General features: G+C 48.5%; 1 protein-coding gene and 1 pseudogene across 3 annotated transcripts in view; one reads left to right on the top strand and one right to left on the bottom strand.

The window, feature by feature from the left end:
- The window catches only part of SEMA6C (semaphorin 6C), a 131,069-nt gene that overhangs the window by 19,549 nt on the left and 89,593 nt on the right, over positions 1–21,927 (bottom strand). Inside the window, exons 11-18 of one of the 2 annotated variants that reach the window (XM_081840873.1) lie at positions 21,486–21,617; positions 17,612–17,767; positions 16,253–16,426; positions 13,159–13,296; positions 9,235–9,312; positions 5,558–5,613; positions 4,808–4,858; positions 375–530 (exon numbers count right to left, since the gene is read on the bottom strand). In XM_081840873.1, the coding sequence (XP_081696999.1) occupies positions 375–530; positions 4,808–4,858; positions 5,558–5,613; positions 9,235–9,312; positions 13,159–13,296; positions 16,253–16,426; positions 17,612–17,767; positions 21,486–21,617 (941 nt within the window). The remainder of the gene's footprint in view (positions 1–374; positions 531–4,807; positions 4,859–5,557; positions 5,614–9,234; positions 9,313–13,158; positions 13,297–16,252; positions 16,427–17,611; positions 17,768–21,485; positions 21,618–21,927) is intronic. The other variant, XM_081840874.1, reaches the window with a different exon arrangement.
- LOC309329722 (small nuclear ribonucleoprotein E pseudogene) lies at positions 19,150–20,104 on the top strand (annotated as a pseudogene). Its single transcript has 2 exons — positions 19,150–19,171; positions 19,516–20,104. The product of its transcript is annotated as a small nuclear ribonucleoprotein E pseudogene (transcript).

A 21,927-nucleotide genomic window follows, 5' to 3' on the forward strand; every position in this document is an offset into this window, starting at 1 on the left:
TAGTGGAGCTCTATATAAGCAGGCTGGCTGAACCCTTCGGTTCAGTTCTGTTCTGGCCTGTGAATAAACAACAGCTGTTGAGGAATCGCTGTGTCGTCTGATATGCTCACCCACAACTTAACAGCGACCGTGCGCGGCTTGCGCAACCCCTGCTCCCCGACGTGCAAGACGCGGCGATGCAACCGTTTCGCATGCCTCTGCATTCCAGCGCGCCGCCAGGCCCTCCCCGCGCAAGTTAGTGGTTCTTGCACAGCTCGCTGTTATCACGGGGGGTGCCATACTGCGGGGACGAGTTGTGGGGACACGGCACATGTGTCTGTTTGTGCGCATGCGGGCAGAGAGGGTCGGGGGTCAGGTGATCGGCCCCTTCTTACCCTGCTTGCTCACAGCCACGTGGAGGGTGGAGCGTGGCCCTCCTGCGCCCGGGGCCAGGCGGGCGTCGGGAGCCAAGCTAGCGGGAGGAGACCCGGTGGGCGCTTCTGGGAAGGGAGAGGAGAGAGCAGTGGCGGCGGCAGAGGTCTGCGTCTTTCCTGCGTTGCCGGTGATAAAGACAGTGTCAGGAGGAGGAAGCAATAAAATATTGACATTTTTTTTGGGGTGGCCAGTTAGGGGGTAATGAGAGAAGGGCCCCCCCCGAAGAGCCACAGTGAAGGCTGCGGACCCAGGAAAGATCTTCGCAAACACCGTACAATCACCTCTTATGCAGGGGATCAGTTCCGAGGTTCCCTCAAAAACACACACCGTATTTTTCTGTGTATAAGACGCCCCCATGTATAAGACGGCCCCTATTTTTTTTTTAGCCCCAAATTAAGAAATAAATAAATGCAACATTCCGTGTACTGTATAAGGCAACCTCCAATTTTAAACTTTAATATTTTTTGGGGGGGAATATAGTCTCATACACGGAAAAATACATATTCAAGCCACTCCTTTGGTTTGTGCCACCAGCAAGGATTTCTAGACTTCCGTAGTTGGCAGGCTGAGAGCTCAAAAGCTGTTCTTTTTGCGCAGAGTAACTCATAGGGATCAGGTGTGGAAAGAGCTTTTATCCCTCACCTGCCAAGACATATGGGGAAACCGTTCTGAAAGGGTTGGTTGGTACCCAACTCAGTTCTACTCCAGAGTAAACCCACTGAAATGAATGGGCCGAAGTTAGTTGTATTCATTCATTCCATGGAGTCTGCTCCGGCCATGACTAATGTTGGGTAGTGTCGCTGAGAGGAGCCCCACTGAAAATAAATCAACACGACTAAGTTCCATTCATTCCAGTGGGTCTACTCTGAGTAGGGCACACGCCCTATGTTTAAAGGCACTGTGATATGGCTTTAAATAAGCCTTTCTCAACCTATGGGTCCCCAGATGTTGTTGAACTACAACTCCCATCCCCCCTAGCTAGCAAGGCCAGAGCTCAGGGATGATGGGAGTTGTAGTCCAACAACATCTGGGGACCCACAGGTCGAGAACCGCTGCTTTAAATGGCCAGGGCCTCCCCCAGAGAATTCTGGGAGCTGCAGTTTGTTGAGGGTGCAGAGAGACCCCTATTTCCCCTCCCGGCGCTACAGATCCCAGAGGGGTTTAGTGATTCCCCTGGAAGAGGGATCGCGCTGGGAATTGTAGCGCCGGGAGGGGAAATAGGAGTCTCTCTGCACCCTCAACAAACTGCAGCTCCCAGAATTCTATAGGGGAAGCCATCATGGTTGAACGTGGAATTATTGTGCTTTAAACGTAGGCTGTGAATACGGCCTTAGTCAGATATCACCCAAAAAATATCCCCATGTGTCTCTCTCCACCCGCAAAATGTTATGTGTCCTGGGCTTTATGTAGGCGATTAAGAGAAGGTTAAAAAGCCCCCCCCCCCAACCCTGATCGGCAGAGTTTGTGCAACTGTTTTGCAATCCGCAGAGCCTCCGTCTGCTTGCGTGTCAGCCGCCCCCCCCAAATGCCGAGCCAGCCAAGTTGCCTAATGAATCCCAGACACGTGTTCCCCCCCCCCACGTCCCCCGCCGGCCCCACAGTCCTCGCAGGAAGTGGCGAGTGGAAGCGGCCAAGATTTGCAGCGAGACAGGGATAAGAAGCGGGGAGGAAGGGGGGGGGCTGCTGCTCCAGAAGACCACCCCCCCTAAAAAATCACCTTCAGCTGACCCCGGAGCCCTACTCAGAGCAGACCTAAGTCAACCGTGTCTGTTGCATTTCAATGGGTCTACTCTGAGCAGGACTGAGATCGAAGACGAGCCCGGAGAAGGACCCGTCTCAGGTCAGGAGAAAGGGGAGGCTTGAGAGGGGCTAGGAAATATGTGCGCACCCCCAAATTTTGCCCTCCTCCCCCGTAAAAGATGCTCACAGAACACAACAGCCTCCTGTTCCTCCTTCTTCCTGCTCCTTCCTCCCCCCACGCATTAAATCAAGAGATTTCTCCCCTGCTGGGTAATTAATGGAGTCGCTTCGGTTTTAATTTCCTTCCAGGCGTCGGATTGGCTCTGGAGCTCTCTTGCTTGGGGGAGCTGGACTCAGGGGGTGAGGTGGGGAGGGCAGGGAAGCAGGGCCTCCTGCGGGGAGATGATTGCCTGTGCAGAGCTGCTCGCCCGTCTAAGCTCTGGAGTGTGTGCTTGCCGGCATGCCAGGACGCCTGGGTTCTGCACAGCCCGGACCCCTGGGTCCTGTATTCCCCAGGTGTCTGGGTTCCTCACCCCCCGGATGCCTGGGTCCTGTATTCCCCAAGTGTCTGAGTTCCTCACTCGCCGAATGCCTGGGTCCCATATTCCCCAGGTGTCTGGGTTCCTCACACCCCGGACGCCTGGGTCCTATATCCCCCAGGTGTCTGGGTTCCTCAATCCTGCAGACACCTGGGTCCCGTATTCCCCAGGTGTCTGAGTTCCTCACACCCCGGATGTCTGGGTCCTGTATTCCCCAGGTGTCTGGGTTCCTCACTCCCCGGACGTCTGGGTCCCGTTTTCCCCAGACACCTGGGTTTTGTATGCCCTGGACTTACTTATTTAACTAGAAGGTGTGCTTGTGTGTGTATGAAAAGGTCTTTTCTACCCTACAAGCTCAAATATGAGATAAGAGGGGAAAATACGCTTTTTTAAAAGGTTCTGAGATATGGGGCACTTAGGTGACATCACCAACCCATCCTATTTTAAGTTACGTAAGTGTTAAGGAAAGGATTGAGGGGAGATATTTAGAGGCCCCCCGTATCCGTTCCATCCTTGACTTTGGCATCTTTTACCCCTCTGAAAAAACCCTTCGCTTAGAGTAGAGGCAGCCTGCGGAAATCAAGTTGCTATTGGTCTCCCCTCAGCCTTGGGATTATTGAGAGGACCATGGCTGAAGATCTAGGAGGACCATGGCTGAAGTTGCAGAAATTGCTCCCTCATCAAATAAACAGAAGCCACGTTTCCACCATGGATCTCGCTTTGAACGGTCATGACTCCCCGACCAAAGAATTATGGGAACTGTAGTATGTTTAGGGTGCCGAGAGGTGGAAGAAGGACCCCCCTCCCCCGTATCCCCCCCCCAGAACTACGATTCTCAGAGTGGTTTAATGGCCAATCCCTCTTCATGGGGAACCTTGGGAACCGTAGCTCTGCGAGGGCAAACAGGGGTCTCAGCACCCTTATCAGACGACCCGTTCCCAGAATCCTTTGGGAGAAGCCATGACTGTTCAAAGTTGCATTATAGAGCTTTAAATGGCACAGCATGAGCGTGGCCCAGAGTTGGTTCGGTTTCAACCCTTCGGGCTCGACATAAAAACCGCAGCTGCGTTTGTTAAGGGAGGGTCAAATTCTGCCCTGGGAGAATGACACACACACATAAAAAAAGGGAAAGGTTTCTTGGTTCGCACGGAGACCATCCCTCTCAAAAGCCATAAAGGGGAGAGTGGGTTTCATACACAGTCTCTGGAAATAATTCAAAGAGAGCGGCAGGGGGTTGGTTAACCGTAACAAGACCTTTTGCCCACCCCTGCAGTAAATGATGGGAGTGGGATGTTGGTGGGATGGATGAGGAAATGGCGTTTGACATGACAGGAAGTGAGCAGTGATTTCTTCCTTGTTAGTTTTGAAAATCAGTTTGTGGGAATTCCCACATTCCCCAGACAACAGAAGTGGAGGGTATGGGGTTTCACTCTTCCTCCTCCTCCTCCTGTTGCTTTTGAGGAAAGAGTTTGCCCCTGTTTTAAGAGAATAAACCTTCAATGGACTTGGCCGGCAGCCACCTTGGGCCTAAGCAACAGGAGGCTGGTAACCGTGGCAACTGGGAAAGGCCTTGAACGGAGGCGGCTTTGTCCCAAGGGGTCTTTTGAGACCCTTGCGATGGAGAAAATAGGAACATCCTGTCATCAGTTCACATACCAGTAGCCTTTTTGCTAAAAAAACAAAACAAAACAAAAAACCACTGGAAGCTGACTGGATCCTCTCAAGATGGCGCCTCCGATTGGACATCAACGCGGAGGATCCCAAGATCCAATGGCTTGGTCCTGCTTAGTGCAGATGTGTTGAAATTGACAGACATGGCTAAAGCAGGTCTATTAATTTCAACGCCTCCACTAGCAACAGAGCTGAGCTGGCTCTAACCCAACAAATCCAATGTTGAACCGCCATGATTGTCCCGTCCAATATGGCGGCCTTCCCCCATTTGAACCTCAATGGCCAAGACGGGCTTTTGAGTGTTGACAAGGCTGACCTCTATGCCACCGCTAGAGCGTGATTGATTTCTGGGGGGGCGGAATAAGCGGCAGAAGGAGACTGGAGGGGTAGGAAGGACGATGAGCTTGGGGAAGGAGGGAGAGAGGGGAGACGGACGTACTGACCATATGCAGAGTCGCTGGTGCCATCGCGGTTCCCGGGGGCCGTTACAACATCTAAAAAGCGAAGGGGGAGACAAGAGACTGGGTCGGGGATAAAGGCAGAGGAACAGGGTGCACCTAGGCAGCTAAGCATGGAGCAATCTGGAAAGGAAGAAGCCATTTGCTTGTGGGTAGAAACATCAGCCCTGGCCCTCCAGGTCTCTCCATCTGGCCCTTGGAAGCCTCCACAACTACTCATGGCCCCTATTTCGTGCCTTGAGTGTCTTCTCTGCCCTTGAACCCAAGATAGTGCCTCTCGCCAAGAAACGAGTCCGCTGTGCTTCTGGCCCCGTCCGCCCCAGAATGTGGCCCTCGGGACAGTTGCTTGGAAGGGGGTGTGGCCCTCGGGAATTGGCGAAAAGGGCTGGAGAGGCAAAAACAAGCTGACTCGGTGGTCAACGTCTCGGAAAGACTCAATGGGCTTAGTGGAGAAATCTGGAGTGCTGCCAACTCAAGGCAAAAAGGGAGAAAAACCCTCTTTAGGGGATGAGCCGTTATTTCCTACACAAAACAGCTTTTCAGACGCCCGCCAAGGGAGCCGATGTTTCTGTGCGCGAGCAACAGGAAAAGGACACACGCCCAGCCATTTTCGTTCGGCTCAGTGAGTTTTATAACAGGATCGGAACTCGGAGCAAGCGCCGGTTCTCCGCGCGAAAACAGCAATGTGGCTTCCTGGCTGAGAAAAAGACCCCCTTGCCCCCAGAAGACTCTCACCTTGGCAGTTCCCCACGTACTTGACGGAGCCTTCGACGTCTTGCTCAAAGCCGCCTCTGTGGATGGAGGTGGGGGAGTGAGAGAGACAAGGGTGGAAGAGAGAAATCTCATTAAAACGGAGCCTGCCGGCTTGATTAAATCCTCCGCTAATTAATCAATTGGCTGGCACTCAGGGAAAAAAAAAACACGAGGTGGGAAATTAAAGAAAGCAGAACCCGACAAGTTACGAGCCCCCAAAGAGCCAGTCAATTCACCCTCCTGTTCCCTTCCTTCGCCAGTCAGAGATGTTTGAGGAAACATGCTGGCATGGGATGGCTGTGGGTCAAGGAGAATATTTAGAAAATGGAGCATTGTGGGGGGCTGGGGGTTTGCGGAGAGAGGGAGGAGGGATGGGATTTGGGGTGAAGGGCGAAAAGAAGGTATTCGCAAAATCAGTCAAGTCCTTCAGTGACCCAAAAGGCCCCTTTGGTTCATTGTTTCCAAGCAACAGAAAGTCAGGTTTCTAGTCCTCATGGTGAGGCAGAAAGGATGCTGGGGCAGAGACAGTTGAGGATGCTCAAACTGACCGGGCGGGGGGGGGGTGGTCTTGGGGTTTCTAGGAAGCACCATCAGATCCAAAAGTGGGGGTGGGGGTGGGGGTAGAAGAAGTGAGGAGGAACTTGGCTTTATCTGTTAAATAAATCTTTACGTAGCCTGCTTTCCCCTGTGTACATTCAAAATGGTTTGCATCAGAGGGAACAGCAAACTTGCATGTACATCCAGCTACATTAAATCATTAAATGCAGGAGGGAAAAAAGCAAAAGTATATACAGTATTTTTAAAAAACCCTTAAGAAAATGCATCTGTCAGCTGGAAGAGCATCTCTTCAGGAGGAATTTGGTCCAATTGAGAGAAATAAGATGCTTTTACAGCCCTTATTTATTTAACAGAATGTGTAAGGCCACTGAATCGTAAAAACTTCTAAGCGGCTTGCGCAAAATATGAAATATACATTAAGGCGATCATAAAACATTCATTAAGATGATTGATAAGAGTCAGAAACAAGTTCACCCAAAAGCAAATTATAAATGTAACCAGTAGTTGAAATGTACATTGTAAAACGAAATTACGTATTAAAATGTGCGGTCCTGACATATCTAAATAGGTTCACCTCCTGGCAAATAGAAGGGGAAGAAATGGAGGCAGTGAGAGATTTTACTTTCTTGGGCTCCATGATCACTGCAGATGGTGACAGCAGCCACGAAATTAAAAGACGCCTGCTTCTTGGGAGAAAAGGAATGGCAAACCTAGACAGCATCTTAAAAAGCAGAGACATCACCTTGCCGACAAAGGTCCGTATAGTAAAAGCTCTGGTTTTCCCAGTAGTGATGTATGGAAGTGAGAGCTGGACCATAAAGAAGGCTGATCTTTTAAACATTCTGGATGAAAGAAAATATGATGTGACTCTGACTGAACTCCTTCGGGGTCTTAGGACCAACAAAGAGGACTACCAATATAGTTGGCAGAGAGGGACTGACAGAGAATCAGACGCCTCGGACGTGAGGAATCCGGGCTAAGAACTATTTTTTGTTTGTTTTTTGGACATTTGTTTGGGAAGGGACAGAAACCGGGGCGGGGGGGGAGAGAGAATAGAACTATAAAATGTTATGATTTGTTTATTTGGTCAATGTGACCTATAATTAATATAATAAAGGGAAAAATTTGTGGAAGGGAAGTTAGATCGACCTTAAAAAAAAAAGAAATTAATGATTATAAGAGAATTGGATAAGTTGAATATAGATAAACAAAAAGAATTAAATTTTTAAAAGCAATATGAATATGTTTAAGAGGTTAGGTAAGAACTTGCTGAATTAATTATTGGAACTGGGATGTAAGAGGAGGGGGTGGGGGGAAGTCAATGAAAGTGGGTAAAGAAAATTAGGGTATGAAATTGTATCTGTGTGTTTTTGTCTTTGTGTGTGTGTCTGTTGTTATAAAATGTAAAAACCCAATAAAAATTATTATAAAAAAAAAAAATAAAGAAGGCTGATCGCCGAAGAATTGATGCTTTTGAATTATGGTGCTGGAGGAGACTCTTGAGTGGACTGCAAGAAGCATGGACTGCAAGAAGATCAAACCGATCCATTCTGAAGGAAATGAGCCCTGAGTGCTCACTGGAAGGACAGATCCTGAAGCTGAGGCTCCAAGACTTTGGCCACCTCAGGAGAAGAGAAGACTCCCTGGAAAAGACCCTGATGCTGGGAAAGATGGAGGGCACAAGGAGAAGGGGATGACAGAGGACGAGATGGTGGGACAGTGTTCTCGAAGCTACCAGCATGAGTATGACCAAACTGCGGGAGGCAGTGGAAGACAGGAGTGGAAGACAGTGTAAGAAAGAGGAAAGAGGGAGTCGGAAGCCAAAGAAAGAATGAGAAAACAGGATGTTAGAAAAGGAAGGAACGAAAGGAAAAGGGGTGTCAGAGGGATAGATATAAGATATATGTTCAAAAATACAGTAAAGGTTCGCTATCTATGCTAGCATTCGATTGACGTTGGAGAGAAATTGAGAAATAAGATTAAGGGTATATATTGATATGGGAATGTATTAGATAAAATGTAAAGAAATATACAATAATAAGAGTACATTCATTTGTAAAAAGGAATATACAACGGGATTGACAGGATGTCCAAAGTGTTGGTACATATATGATTTTGGAATAGCTTTTTGTCTTTGTTTTGTCTTTCTTTAGGTATATAAATTTTGTATATAAACTTTGTATACATGTTGGAAATTATATTATAATGAGTCCTGTAATGTAATACGACAATGTATGCATATGTAACATAAGAACGCTAATAAATAAATAAAATGGAAACAAAAACAAAACAAATACAAAGGAAAAGGGGGTGTCAGAAAGAGTGAGGAAAGAAAGAAAGAAAGGAAGGAAGGAAGGAAGGAAGGAAGGAAGGAAGGAAGGAAGGAAGGAAAGGGGTATCGGGAAGAGTAAGAAAAGGGAGGTGTTAGAAAAGGAGGAGGAGAGAGAGGAAGAGGGGTAGCAGAAAAAGAGAGAGAAAGTGGGGCAATACAGGGAAAACTTTTAGAGGGCCAAAGCTCCTTGCCATAGCTGTCAACCGTCCCTTATTTGGTGGGAAACTCCCTTATCCCAGCGCCGTGTCCCGCTGCTGTCCCTTATTGATGATGTCCCTTAAATTTCCCGGGTTTCAAAGGAAGCAGCTTCTCTCTCTCCCTCCCTGCCGGCCAGGGAGGAGGGAGGCTCCAACTGTGTTGCTTGGCTGCGTTGCTCACTCAATAAGGAGTCTGAGAACGACTGGGGGGTGGAGCTTGCATGCCTTGTGCCGATCAAATCGGCCGCATTGCCTGGGGACTCGCTTTTGCTCAGCGCTTCCCAGCGGAGAGGTGATGGTGGTTTTCCTTGCTGCATCCCCTTTGCCGGGTTGCTGCGCTGTGGGAACCACCGCTTGAGGCTTCGTTTGGCTGCTGGCTGGGCTTTCTGCCTTTGGCTCGGAGGGGCCCAGAAGGTGAACCTACCTGTTCTCTGAAAATCCCTTATTTTGGCTGCTGATTCCTTATTTTCGAGGCTGCTGGTCCCTTATTTTCAAATCTGCAAATTGACAGCTATGGTCCTTGCCCACCTGCTTTGTAAGAACAGGGATGGCCGCCTCCCAAACCACCTCACCTGATCTCGCTGCTGAACGCAACGCAGGCCCCCGTGCTCAGCCAAACGCAGTACGGATCGCGGGATCCCAGGCAGCTCCTGCAAAAGGAAAAGAAATGTGTTCACTCAGAAAGCGGGAAGGTCAAAGGCCTCTGCCAACCTGCCCCTTAAATGAGTTGGAGTTCTTGTTATTAAATATACCAAGAAAAAAACCACACCATGTAATTATTATTAATACTGATCATTTTCAGTTGTTGTACCCGAGAAACGTAGAAAATAATAGTGGCTGAATTTTTGAGTGCTGTGCATGTAGAAAGACTGGGCCATTATAAAGAGATTTAGTGGTTCGTAATTGATTGGTGATGTGGTAGTGTTATATTGTATTATTTACGCAAATTGAGATTTTGGGGGTCGCAGTGCCTTTGCGTCGCCCCCGAGCCCCCGTGTTGCTCGGAAAAGCCTTCCAGAGGCTTCTCCGCGCTTCCTCACTGTCCGCGATCCAAACCGGAAGTCGCAAATTGATTTTCTTTGGAGTTGAAGATCTGACTGGGACAAACCTTGTTATGCTGAATCCGTATTTTGCACAGTTTGTATACGGTGTTTGTTTGATAATGTGTGGTTTGCTATGCCTAATAAAGGATTGACCTGACTTTACGTTGAAAATAACAGGATATATTTATCTGAAAGTCTTCAAACTTACACGACCCTTTAAAAATTAGGTAGGAACCAAATGTTATATAACGCTGTTTTATAATTTATGACTGTTTTATAATTTATGATAATTTAGAATTTAAATGTATTTTCGTGTAATATTTGATACTTCCAGCTGAGGTGGGATATGAATGCAACAAACACACACACACAGGCCAGCCAGTGGCGTAGCGTGGGTTGTCAGCACCCGGGGCAAGGCAAATAATTTGCGCCCCCTAACCCGTGGATTTGCGCCCCCTAACCCGCGGATTTGCCCTAACCCCAGGTGTTGCGCCCGGTGCGGCCGGCCTCCCCTGCACCCCCCACGCTACGCCACTGAGGCCAGCTTCCGTTTTGCTCTAGCCACTAGTCACCGCTTCCCTGCCCCGATTTCTGCAGAGATGACGGGAAGGCGAGTCAGGGTGCCGCCCTCTGTCGGCGCAGAGGCTGCCTCTCTCCCTCCCTCTCCGCCCCTAGAGATCTTTGGGTCCCTGCCACGCTGGGATTTAGAAAGGGGGACGTGGCCTTTAGGAGAGCGAGAGAGCAGCTGGCTCAGTTGACCATTAAAGGAAGCGGGCAGCTGCGGCCAGAATATCACAGTGAGCGGCATTTCCTGGAAGCGGTGAGGTCCGGCAGCCCACACCTGTTCGGGGCAGGAGGGGCTGGGTGGGAAGGGTCACGCAAGGTGAATCAGGGGGCCGTAGGCAGCCCCTTGTAAGGACCTCACACACACACACACACACACACACACACACACACACACACAGCCTCTGTTGCCTTGTCGCAGCGCGTCAAATGTTTCAGATATCAAATTCCAAAAAGGAGGGGTGCTAAAAAAAATTGTAGCATGCCTTGGGAATTCAAAAGACATTTTGCTTGAATTTATATAATTATAATATTATATATATATATATATATATATATATATATATATATATATATTAGTATTTCAAGGTGACTCGGAAACTACAACTAGAATGCGGCAGCTAGACTGGGGACTGGGGGCGACCGCCGAAACCACATAACACCGGTCTTGAAAGACCTACATTGGCTCCCAGGACGTTTCCGAGCACAATTCAAAGTGCTGGTGTTGACCTTGAAAGCCCTAAACGGCCTCGGTCCAGTATATGTGAAGGAGCGTCTCCACCCCCATCATTCTGCCCGGACACTGAGGTCCAGCTCCGAGGGCCTTCTGGCGGTTCCCTCACTGCGAGATGCAAAGCTACAGGGAACCAGGCAGAGGGCCTTCTCGGTAGTGGCGCCCGCCCTGTGGAACGCCCTCCCACCAGATGTCAAAGCGATAAATAACTACCTGACATTCAGAAGACATCTTAAGGCAGCCCTGTTCAGGGAAGTTTTTAATCTGTGATATTTTAGTGTATTTTTGGTTTCTATGGAAGCCGCCCAGAGTGGCTGGGGAAACCCAGCCAGATGGGCGGGGTACAAATAAATTGTTGTTGTTGTTGTTGTTGGGGTACAAATAAATTGTTGTTGTTGTTGTTGTTGTTGTTATTATTATTATTATTATTATTATTATTATTATTATTATTCCACACAGCAGCAGCAACAACAAAAATAACAATACGCAAAACACAAAAACAAGCATACAAACACACACACACACACAAATCCAAATCTTACAAATTAATAATATAAACACTAAAAAGAAAAACAAACATTGACTTCCACCAGTCCCACAGCACCTCCTTTACCTCTCATTGTGTTTTCCTGTTTCCCTTATCATCTCTATCCTAGCATCTAGATATAAATCCCTCTTTCATATCCTTTCACTTCACAAGGTTATTCCAGACTCAGCCTGATTTCTGTCCTCGAACCTTGGCTTTTAAGGTATTCATTTAGGCACTCCCATTCCTTTTTCACTTCACTTTTTGGTTTTCGTCTTATTATATCTGCTAATTTGGCTAATTCTAAATATTCTGAAATCTTACATAATATAATTTAGTTCCGCTTGTTAAGACTGCATAGAAATCATTAAAGCGGATTGCCAATGATAACTGCAGTCGACTCCCATGCAAAAATAAAAATAAAAATAAAAAATCCTGCAAACACTCTCTAAAACTTTAGAAACCCTTGCAAAACCCAAACTACACCAGAGGGGGATGCTGGACTAATCGGCCTCCCCTCTGTGGCCGGTTCTTACTAGGTTCTTAGGAAGTCTTGGAGAGCCAGGCGGCATACAGACAAACAGGCTGATTTGGTATAAGAGACCTCCCTAGGCTCCTGTTTCAAATGAGCCCATCACTTGGAATCATGAGGACTGGAAACTTGGCTTTATTTTTAGCGAGAGCACTTGCTTTGCTGGGGGCGGGGAGAGGTTCCAGGTTCAATCTGCAGCTATGGGGCAGGGAGAAAGCGTATTCTATCGTAAAATAAATAATAATAATAATAATAATAATAATAATAATATAATAATAATAATAATAATAATAATAATAATAATAATAATAATTTATATCCCGCCCTCCCCAGCCAAAGCTGGGCTCAGAGCGGCTAACAACAATAAAAAGCAAGACAGCATTCTAAAATCAATTCATTCGAAAATCAATCCAGAATCAAATTAATGGCAACCATTGGGCTAGAGGATTACCAAATTAATTAATCTGTGAGGATTACCAAAGGAGGGGGTCAGACTGTGCCTTGGCCAAAGGCCAGGCGGAACAGCTCTGTCTTGCAGGCCCTGCGGAAAGGTGTCCTGCAGGGCCCTAGTCTCTTGTGATAGAGCGTTGCACCAAGTCGGGGGCCACTATTGAAAAGGCCCTGGCTCTGGTTGAGGCCAGCCTAACCTCCCTGTGGCCCAGGACCTCCAAGATGTTTTTGTTTGAAGACCGTAAGGTCCTCCGTGGGGCATACCAGGAGAGGCGGTCCCGTAGGTACGAGGGTCCTAAGCCATATAGGGCTTTAAAGGTTAAAACCAGCACCTTAAACCTGATCCTGTACTCCACCAGGAGCCAGTGCAACTGGTATAGGACCGGGTGAATGTGATCCCGCGGCGAGGACCCTGTAAGGAGTCTCGCCGTGGTATTCTGCACCCACTGGAGTTTCTGTGTCAGTCTCAAGGGCAGCCCCACGTAGAGTGAGTTACAATAATCCAGTCTGGAGGATCACAGTGGCCAGATCAGGGCGAGAGAGGTAAGGAGCCAACTGCTTAGTGAGGTGCAGCCAGTCAGTGTAGACGGGCAGAGTTAGGAAAGGAGGAAGAGGCAGAAAGCAAAAAAATTAGGTCATCCCACTAACCTGCGGCAGGCACTGTAGGCAGCGCAGCGACTGAGAGGGACTCGCACCACGCACCCAGAGAAGGCCACATAAACGGCGTGGTTGGCTTTGTCAAGCTCGAGCCCCAAGACACACCGGTCTTCCCTCCTGACGCTACACCTGGGATGGGGGCGGAGAGGGGAAGAGAACACCAAAGAAACGCAAGATTATAGAAATCCAATCAAGCATTGCAGCAGGTTGGGCTGGATGACCCCTGGGGCCCCTTCCAATTGCACAGTTTGATACGATAATCTTTATTGTTATTGTCCCATACAGAACAACGAAATTGAAAAAAATCTACATCAGACATTCAAAAACCAACAAGCCTGCTATCCCAGCTATCCTAGCCTGGTTAGCCCCCTAAAAACTCTGATACCCCATAATTAAATACAATATACAGTGGTGTCCCGCAAGACGAATGCCTCGCAAGACGGAAAACCCGCTAGACGAAAGGGTTTTCTGTTTTGGAGGTGCTCCGCAAAACAAATTTCCTATGGGCTTGCTTCGCAAGACGAAAATGTCTTGCGAGTTCCTGCGGGTTTTTTCCCCTCCCCCCCCTTTCTAAGCCGCTAAGCCGCTTATCCGCTTATCTGATAAGCTGCTAAAAGCCGCTAAACCGCTAATTGCGCTAATCCGCTAAGCCGTCAATGGGCTTGCTTCGCAAGACGAAAAAACCGCTAGACGAAGAGACTCGCGGAACGGATTCTTTTCGTCTTGCGAGGCACCACTGTACTCCCATAGAGACTACCTTGCACTGTGTTTAAAACCAAAATCGCATTTGGATAAAAACTGTTTCTCAGGCGGCTAGTCCTAGTCTTTATAACCCTGTACCTTCTTCCAGAAGGCAGAAGCTGAAAGAGATCATTTTCGGGGTGCGCACTATCCTGCGCTATCTCTGCAGCTTTCTTATGGCACCTGGAAGCGTAGATTTGATCCAAGGTGGGAAGAGTGCACCCAATTATTCTCTCCGCAGTCTTCACAACCCTGGACAGCATTGTTTTTTCCCTGACCGTGAAGTTCCCAAACCTGTGTTTTGTGATTTTCAGTCCATCTCTCTACCAGATGTCCGGTCAGAAAATTTCCCCTACGGGAAATTTCCCAAGACATCTGGAGGGCCGAGTTTGGGGGGTTTGGGTTAGGCCCACAGCCTTTCTCAACCTGTGGGTCCCCGGATGTTGTTGAACTACAACTCCCATCACCCCTTGCTAGCAAGGCCAGAGCTCAGGGATGATGGGAGTTGTAGCCCAACAACATCTGGGGACCCACAGGTGGAGAACCGCTGGGTTAGGGTCTGTAGAGTTTGCCACGTAAGAGGAAATGGTCATGTTTTATTAGGCATTTTAGCTGCGGTTGCAGAAAATTCAGGGAATGCGGGGGTTGGGTGAGTGGGGTCACGAATGGGTGGTTAGGGGGCACCCCAGGGAGATAAGGAAATGGCGACGGGAAGTTGCGCAGAAGTGGGGTAGGAAACGGCTCGCCTCTCAAAACTCCTTGAAGCGCAAAGAAATTAAAAATGGTAAGACAGAACCCTTCTCCCCCTCCAAACTCCGATAAGATAAGGATGTTATTGCCAATTAAACTAGCTGTTCTATTTTTGCCTCGGTGGCTCCTGCCGATAATATTTAGAAGGCTAAAAACAGCAGAATTAAGGGGAGTTTGCATAATACATGTGTGTGTGTCTGGAATTGTTGGGGGTAACACCCCCCCCAAAAAAACCCTCCATGCCCCTTTGCTGAGACGGGAAGCAGAAAGAGACCTTTTACGCCTCCTCAGATGCAGTAAATTTCCCCACGCTGGAACACCTGCAAATGTGGTTAGTAAGGCTGGGGGAGAAGGTTTCAAATTCAAAATAAAACAGGTTCCTGCTGCGAGAAGAAGGAGCCTAATTGAAAAGATAGTGTGGGTGGAGAAGGGCAGAGTTGATCTTACAGGAGGCGGAGTTGATCTTGCCAGGCTTGGGCTTTTAAAAATATTTTTTAAGAGAAAGACTTGAAAGCCATGCGATGAAAGCTACCATTTGCTGGGACATGCCCAGGTTATTATTTTCCCCTCCACTGATGTCTTGGTCAAACAGGTCCAGCTGGCTTCTGAGAAGCACAACAAAAACCTGCTGGACCTGATGTAGTAGGGTAACAAAACTTGGAGGTGGACAGATTGCTGTCCCTTTCAGTTCCTCTCACATTTCTCATTGTTTCCTAGTTTTTAAGTTCAGTTTGCTACAATTTTTCTCTTCCAAAAGTCCTCACAAAAAACATCAGTGGTTTAGTTAGTGCACGGTGCAACAGACAGTTTTTTTTGCAATTCAGTTCCGCCCCCCCCCCACTGTAATGTGTGGGTTTTCTTTGTTTTTTTTCACTGACCAATACATTTTAATGCACCCTCTTCCCCAAGCTGAGCAGTTTTGTACGCATTTTTTTCCAGAGTTGGCGAAACTCTATTGCAAAATTCGGAGAAGCGTGGATTTCAAAGGATAGCTGTGCCACAGCTCACATATTGCTGTGAATTAGGCAAATGCACATTAATATACCAAGCAAACAGAAATGTGCATTAAATTCCACATTAAGTTTTGCATTGAGATGTGCATTCAGTTCCACATTACATTTCGCATTGAAATGTGTATTCAATTCCACATTACGTTTTGCATTGAAATGTGCATTCAATTCCACACTACATTTCGCATTGAAATGTGCATTCAATTCCACATGAAGTTTTGCATTGAAATGTGCATTCAATTCCACATGAAGTTTTGCATTGAAATGTGCATTCAATTCCACATTAAGTTTCGTATTTCTCTATTTAAATGGGAATTAAAATTCACATTAAGATCGGCACTTCACACTGAGATTTGCATTAGATTTTGCTTTAGGTTTTGCATTTTGCCTTCAAATGCGCATCAAATTTTGCATTAGAATGCAGACCAAACCAAATCCCCCCCCCCAATTGTCAACGCTCTGGAAGGAAACAGTGGCTGTGCTCCAATCCTGCAAGCGGAAGGCCTCAGGTTCAGCCCCATATATCTCCAAATTAAAGGATGGAAATAAAAGAGCGTGCATGGAAACAGAGGGGCAGGACTCACAGCGATGGGTTGTAGACAGACATCTCCTCCAGCAGCAAAGTCTCGACCGTGGAATTCTCAGTGGTGGCGGAAAGGACCTTCAGCACTGTGCCATCTTCCGAGCCCAGAAAGAGGACCGTGTAATTTCGAAAGGGGCCGGCCGTTGTGTCCACAGCCAGACGGGTCAGCTTGTACCTGGGAGGGGAATGGAAGGAGCCAGGAGGAAAGGCCACACTTTGTAGATTTGGCAAGGCTTGTTTAAAGAACTTGCAAAGGGGACAAGGCTTTCAAAAGCTAGCAGTTCAGGTTGTACGATGCTTCGTTTAAAAGAAGGTTTCACATGAGATTTTACCCAGCCCCTTGCTAGCAGCTCAGGTTCTGCAAGTCTTATTTTAAAGGCGCTGGTTCACAAGGGGAGATTTCTCCCTAGCTAGCAGCTCAGGTTCTGCAAGGCTTATTTTAAAGGCGCTGGTTCACAAGGGGAGATTTCTCCCTCGCTAGCAGCTCAGCTTCTGCAAGGCTTATTTTAAAGGCGCTGGTTCACAAAGGGAGATTTCTCCCTCGCTAGCAGCTCAGGTTCTGCAAGGCTTATTTTAAAGGCGCTGGTTCACAAAGGGAGATTTCTCCCTCGCTAGCAGCTCAGGTTCTGCAAGGCTTATTTTAAAGGCGCTGGTTCACAAAGGGAGATTTCTCCCTGGCTAGCAGCTCAGGTTCTGCAAGGCTTATTTTAAAGGCGCTGGTTCACAAAGGGAGATTTCTCCCTGGCTAGCAGCTCAGGTTCTGCAAGGCTTATTTTAAAGGCGCTGGTTCACAAAGGGAGATTTCTCCCTGGCTAGCAGCTCAGGTTCTGCAAGGCTTATTTTAAAGGCGCTGGTTCACAAAGGGAGATTTCTCCCTCGCTAGCAGCTCAGGTTCTGCAAGGCTTATTTTAAGGAGCTGGTTCACAAGGGGAGATTTCTCCCTAGCTAGCAGCTCAGGTTCTGCAAGGCTTATTTTAAAGGTGCTGGTTCACAAGGGGAGATTTCTCCCTGGCTAGCAGCTCAGGTTCTGAAAGGCTTATTTTAAAGGCGCTGGTTCACAAAGGGAGATTTCTCCCTCGCTAGCAGCTCAGGTTCTGAAAGGCTTATTTTCAGGTGAACTTCTTTCCCTTCAACTAGCAGCTCAGGTTCTGCGTGGGTTCTGTTCCAAGAAAAGGAAAGCTCAGGTCTTGCAAAGCTTCCCCCCAAATGGCTACTATCGAGGGGAAAGCCAACCTCAGTGGAAACAGAGCTAACTCAAGAGAAAGGAATTCAAAAGTATACCAGGAGCAGAGGGGGAAATTCAGCAGAACGGCACATGAGCTCCCAAACCTGGCTGAATCCATGACTGACAAACATTTACCTGCTGGTGGTCTTCGTAAACCAGGGCTGCTCCGTGACCGAGGGCACAGCTTCATCAAGGAGAGGGAAGGACTTGATGAAGCCAAGCATCTCATCCGGGAAGCTGTTGGAGGTTTTGAAGCTCGATGCTTTTCCGATGCCAGCACAGCAGCCCGGTCTGGAAGGGAAGTGGGAAATTTGGAGTCAGGACGGGGTGGGCATGGTAGGAAGAAACAGATAAAAAGAAGAACTACACACATACCCAACCTCCAAGCCCCACTCCTGCTTCTGCACACAGATTTCTACACACCCTGCCTACATGTTTGGACAATGAGGACTAGAATCTTCCTGTTTTATTTTTAATTGTGATGTGTGTGTAGGCCTCTGTGCATGTTTATGTGTGTGAGAGTGTCAACAACTATTTGAAATTTTGAGAGACAAGGCTGATGGTGCATTTTCAGTTCCGGGCATGGCTGATTTCTTTACACTCTCTGCCTTCCGAACATTTATTTACAGTGGTACCTCGGGTTACATATGCTTCAGGTTACAGAGACTTCAGGTTACAGACTCCACTAACCCAGAAATAGCACCTCGGGTTAAGAACTTTGCTTCAGGATGAGAACAGAAATCAGGCTCCGGTGGCGCGGTAGCAGCAGGAGGCCCCATTAGCTAAAGTGATGCTTCAGGTTAAGAACAGTTTCAGGTTAAGAACGAAGCTCCGGAATGAATTAAGTTCTTAACCCGAGGTACCACTGTACTTGAACCATGCAGCTTTAAAAAACTAACAAAAACTCCTGATCTTTGGGGGAACATATACAGTCATACCTCGGGTTGCGAACGCTGCAGTTTTCAGCTTATGGATGCGCCAAACCCGGAAGTACTGGAATGGGTTTTGGCACTCGCGCATGCACAGAGACCCTAAATCGTGCTTTGCGCATGGGCAGAAGCGCCGAATTGCGTCACGTGCGTGAGCAGATGCAGCACTGTGGGTTGCGAGCGTGCCTCTCGCACGGATCACGTTCGCAACCCGAGGTTCCACTGTATATATTATCCTAGTAATAAAGTTCTGTAAACCAGAAAGTGAGCAGCGCTGCTTACAATTATTTAAAAGAGTGGGAGAGGAGGTTAGCGACGGCTGAGGATGCAGTTTCAAAAACAGCTGCCATCTGCTCCTCAAATTCAATTAAAGAAAAAAGAAAAAAAGGCCACATGTACCAGAGAGAATTATTTCTCTGCCTTGCATGACAATCTGCACTACTTCCCCCCCCCACCCTAAAATTAAAGTTTGCTGCCCAGGTGACCGAAACTCTGCATGCTCTGTCCAAATGATGTGAAGAATTGCTACTGCTTCTTCTGCGACTCTGAACAGCTAAGGACGTCAGGAGAGCTTGGTGGATCAGGCCCCTTCGAGTCCAGCATCCTGTTATCACAGGCAGGTGCCTTTTTGGAAGGAAACCTGCAAGCAGAATTCGAACACAAGACCGCTCTCACCTCCTGCGGTTTCCAGCCACTGGTATTTAGAAGCAATTGCTGCTTCGACCGCGGAGTCAGACCGTAGCCATGGAGGCTAGTAGCCATACTGGTAGCCCTCTCCTCCTCCCTGAATTTGTCCAATCCTCTCTTAGAGCTGTCCAATTTGGCTACCATCACTGCCTGCCTCCTGTAGCAGGGAGTTCCACAGTTTAACGGCAAAGATTTCTACAAGGGCGCCGGCTAATTTTGACCCGCAGCCCCTAGAAAACCTTATTTGCACCCTGCTCTACGCTTCTCAAATTTCGGCAGGCTTTCAAGCCTCTTTTTCCCCGAACGACATGAGCAGGAGCTAGATCTTAGGGACTAGAAACCTGATCTGTTATTTTTAAAAATGAAAGCAGGGCGGTTGGCTGCCTAAGTCGGCTTGTCCTGTCGGGGTCGCTCCCAGCCCAGCTGCCGGCCAAGGCCAGAAGCTGCTGAAAGTGATGGTGTAGCCCATCAACCTCATCTTCAGACACCTACAGAATAGGTCCAGGATTTAGGTGTGGCTGTATGAACAGGTGAACGTGAGGACAGAAGGCTGTATTATTGGATTTGATGAATATCTGAACTTGGTTCTGGATGAAGCTGAGGAGTTTCACTCCAAGACAAAATCAAGGAAACAGCTGGGTCGAATCACGTTAAAAGGAGACAATATTACTCTTCTACAGAGTGTTTCTGACTAGAAATAGCTATTGAGTCTGTTTTGCTTATTATTTTAATCCTTAAACCTACAGAAGAAAGTATAGTTTAATGGTATCACTCCCAATTCTACCATTGGTGTCTGAAGAGTGAAGAATGAAGCCAGTTACTTAATTTGTGCTTGTATAATTTTCAATAACTTTTCTACATTGGTGTTGAATTGTAAGGTAAAGGTAAAGGGACCCCTGACCACTAGGTCCAGTCGTGGCCGACTCTGGGGTTGCAGCACTCATCTCGCTTTATTGGCTGAGGGAGCCGGCGTACAGCTTCTGGGTCATGTGGCCAGCATGACTAAGTGGCTTCTGGCGAAGCAGAGCAGCGCATGGAAACGCCGTTTACCTTCCCGCCAGAGCAGTACCTATTGATCTACTTGCACTTTGACGTGCTTTCGAACTGCTAGGTTGGCAGGAGCAGGGACCGAGCAACGGGAGCTCAAACTGTAGTAGGGATTTGAACCGCCGACCTTCCAATCGGCAAGTCCTAGGCTCTGTGGTTTAACCCACAGCGCCACCCAGTTCTTTATAAATAAATCTTTTTGTTGGTACAAAAAATAATAATAATAAAGATGAAAGCAGGGTTTCTCAGAAAGGAGGAGAGGCAGAAAGGGAGAGAGGAGTGAAAGGGGGAGAGACCACTCTCCTCTGGCTCTCACCAGGGCCGTCTTACCCATAGGTGCTAGGGGTGTGGGGCACCCAGGTGCCGGGCTCTCAGGGGCGCCAGGCCGAGAGTCTGGGGCCCAAGAGTTGAGTCCGGGGAAGAGCCCGGCCGTTGGTCAGAGCGCCGCGACGGGATATTCTGCTGCGGACGGCTCTGCGCCGCGAGTTCGGGGGTGACCGAGCCAGCAAAATGCTGAGGCGGCCAGCTGGTATTGCCCTCCTGTCCACCTGGGACTGGGCAACGGGGGGGGGGGCGCTGGGCCGATCTTTGCACCCTGAGCAACATGGTCCAGGTCCAGTCCCGAATCCAAGGGTTCCGCGAGGAGTCAGTCCGACAGGACACAAGGCAGGAAACCAGGCAAGGACAGGCACAGGATCACAGGCAGGTTCTGGCAAACAGCAACGTTGTTCCCGCAACCTGGGACGGGGTCCGACAGCCTTTCATCTCTGTCGGGGTAACGGCGGGTCCTGATCCCCCGGTGACTCATCTCCCTGTCTTGCCTGAAGGTGAGCACTCCTCCTGCGAGTATTCAGGTCTCTCCTTCTCTCAGACCTCAGTCTCTGCAGCTCGGGAGACGTCGGGGGGTTACTAGACCCAGAGGCCGCCTCAGCCTCCCCTGACCCAACCGGTAGTGGAGCAGCTGTAAGTGATGGCCCAGCTGGAGGCAATGAGGGAATCTCCGCATCTGGAGCCAGGGCAGGCTCAGGCCCCGGACTCGGCCCAGCTGGTGATTGTTGCAGGGGAAGCTGTGCAGACTGGGGCTCTTCAGAATCAGGCCCCAGACTTGGTTCAGATGATGCCTGAGGCAGAGGATCCGGTGCGAACTGAGACTCCTCTGGCTCTGAGTCCGAGTCCCAGGCCATCACACCAGTGCTGCATATGCTTAAACTCTGCTCACACCTGGCATGAGGCCTGACAGAGATTACCCCCTGTGGGAATATGCTACCATTGACAAGGGGGAAAAGCTTCTCTGCCCCTGATCTGTCAGTTCCAGGGGTGGGTGGGCGGGCAGGGGACGTTCCTACCTGGGCCGTGGTACTTTCTCCTCTGGGATGGGGGTCCAAGCCGCATCCACGTTCCTCTGCTCCTTGAACTTGCCGTTGAAGACCCTCTCTACTTCATCCATGTAGAAGGCGCAGACAGCCGAGCCCGTGATGCTGGATGCAGAGGAGAGCAAGAACAGGGCAATCAGTGAGGACTAGCAACTTGCGACGTCTCCCCCCATATTTTATTACATTTCAAAAATTTCACATATATAAGGATTTGTTTTGTTTTGTCGACTTCCCACCCCATTTTCCATGGTTGTTTTTTTTTATTTCTCCCCCTTGCTTCACCCTGTCTTCTCCCTATCATAACCACAATACAATAACAATAACATTTTAGGGAAGTTTTTAATGTCTGATGCTGTATTGTTTTTAATATTCAGTTGGAAGCTGCCTAGAGTGACTGGGGAAACCCAGCCAGATG

Source organism: Podarcis erhardii (genome assembly GCF_964252035.2).
Source record: "Podarcis erhardii genome assembly, chromosome: 15".
NCBI classification, from domain to species: Eukaryota; Metazoa; Chordata; class Lepidosauria; order Squamata; family Lacertidae; genus Podarcis; species Podarcis erhardii.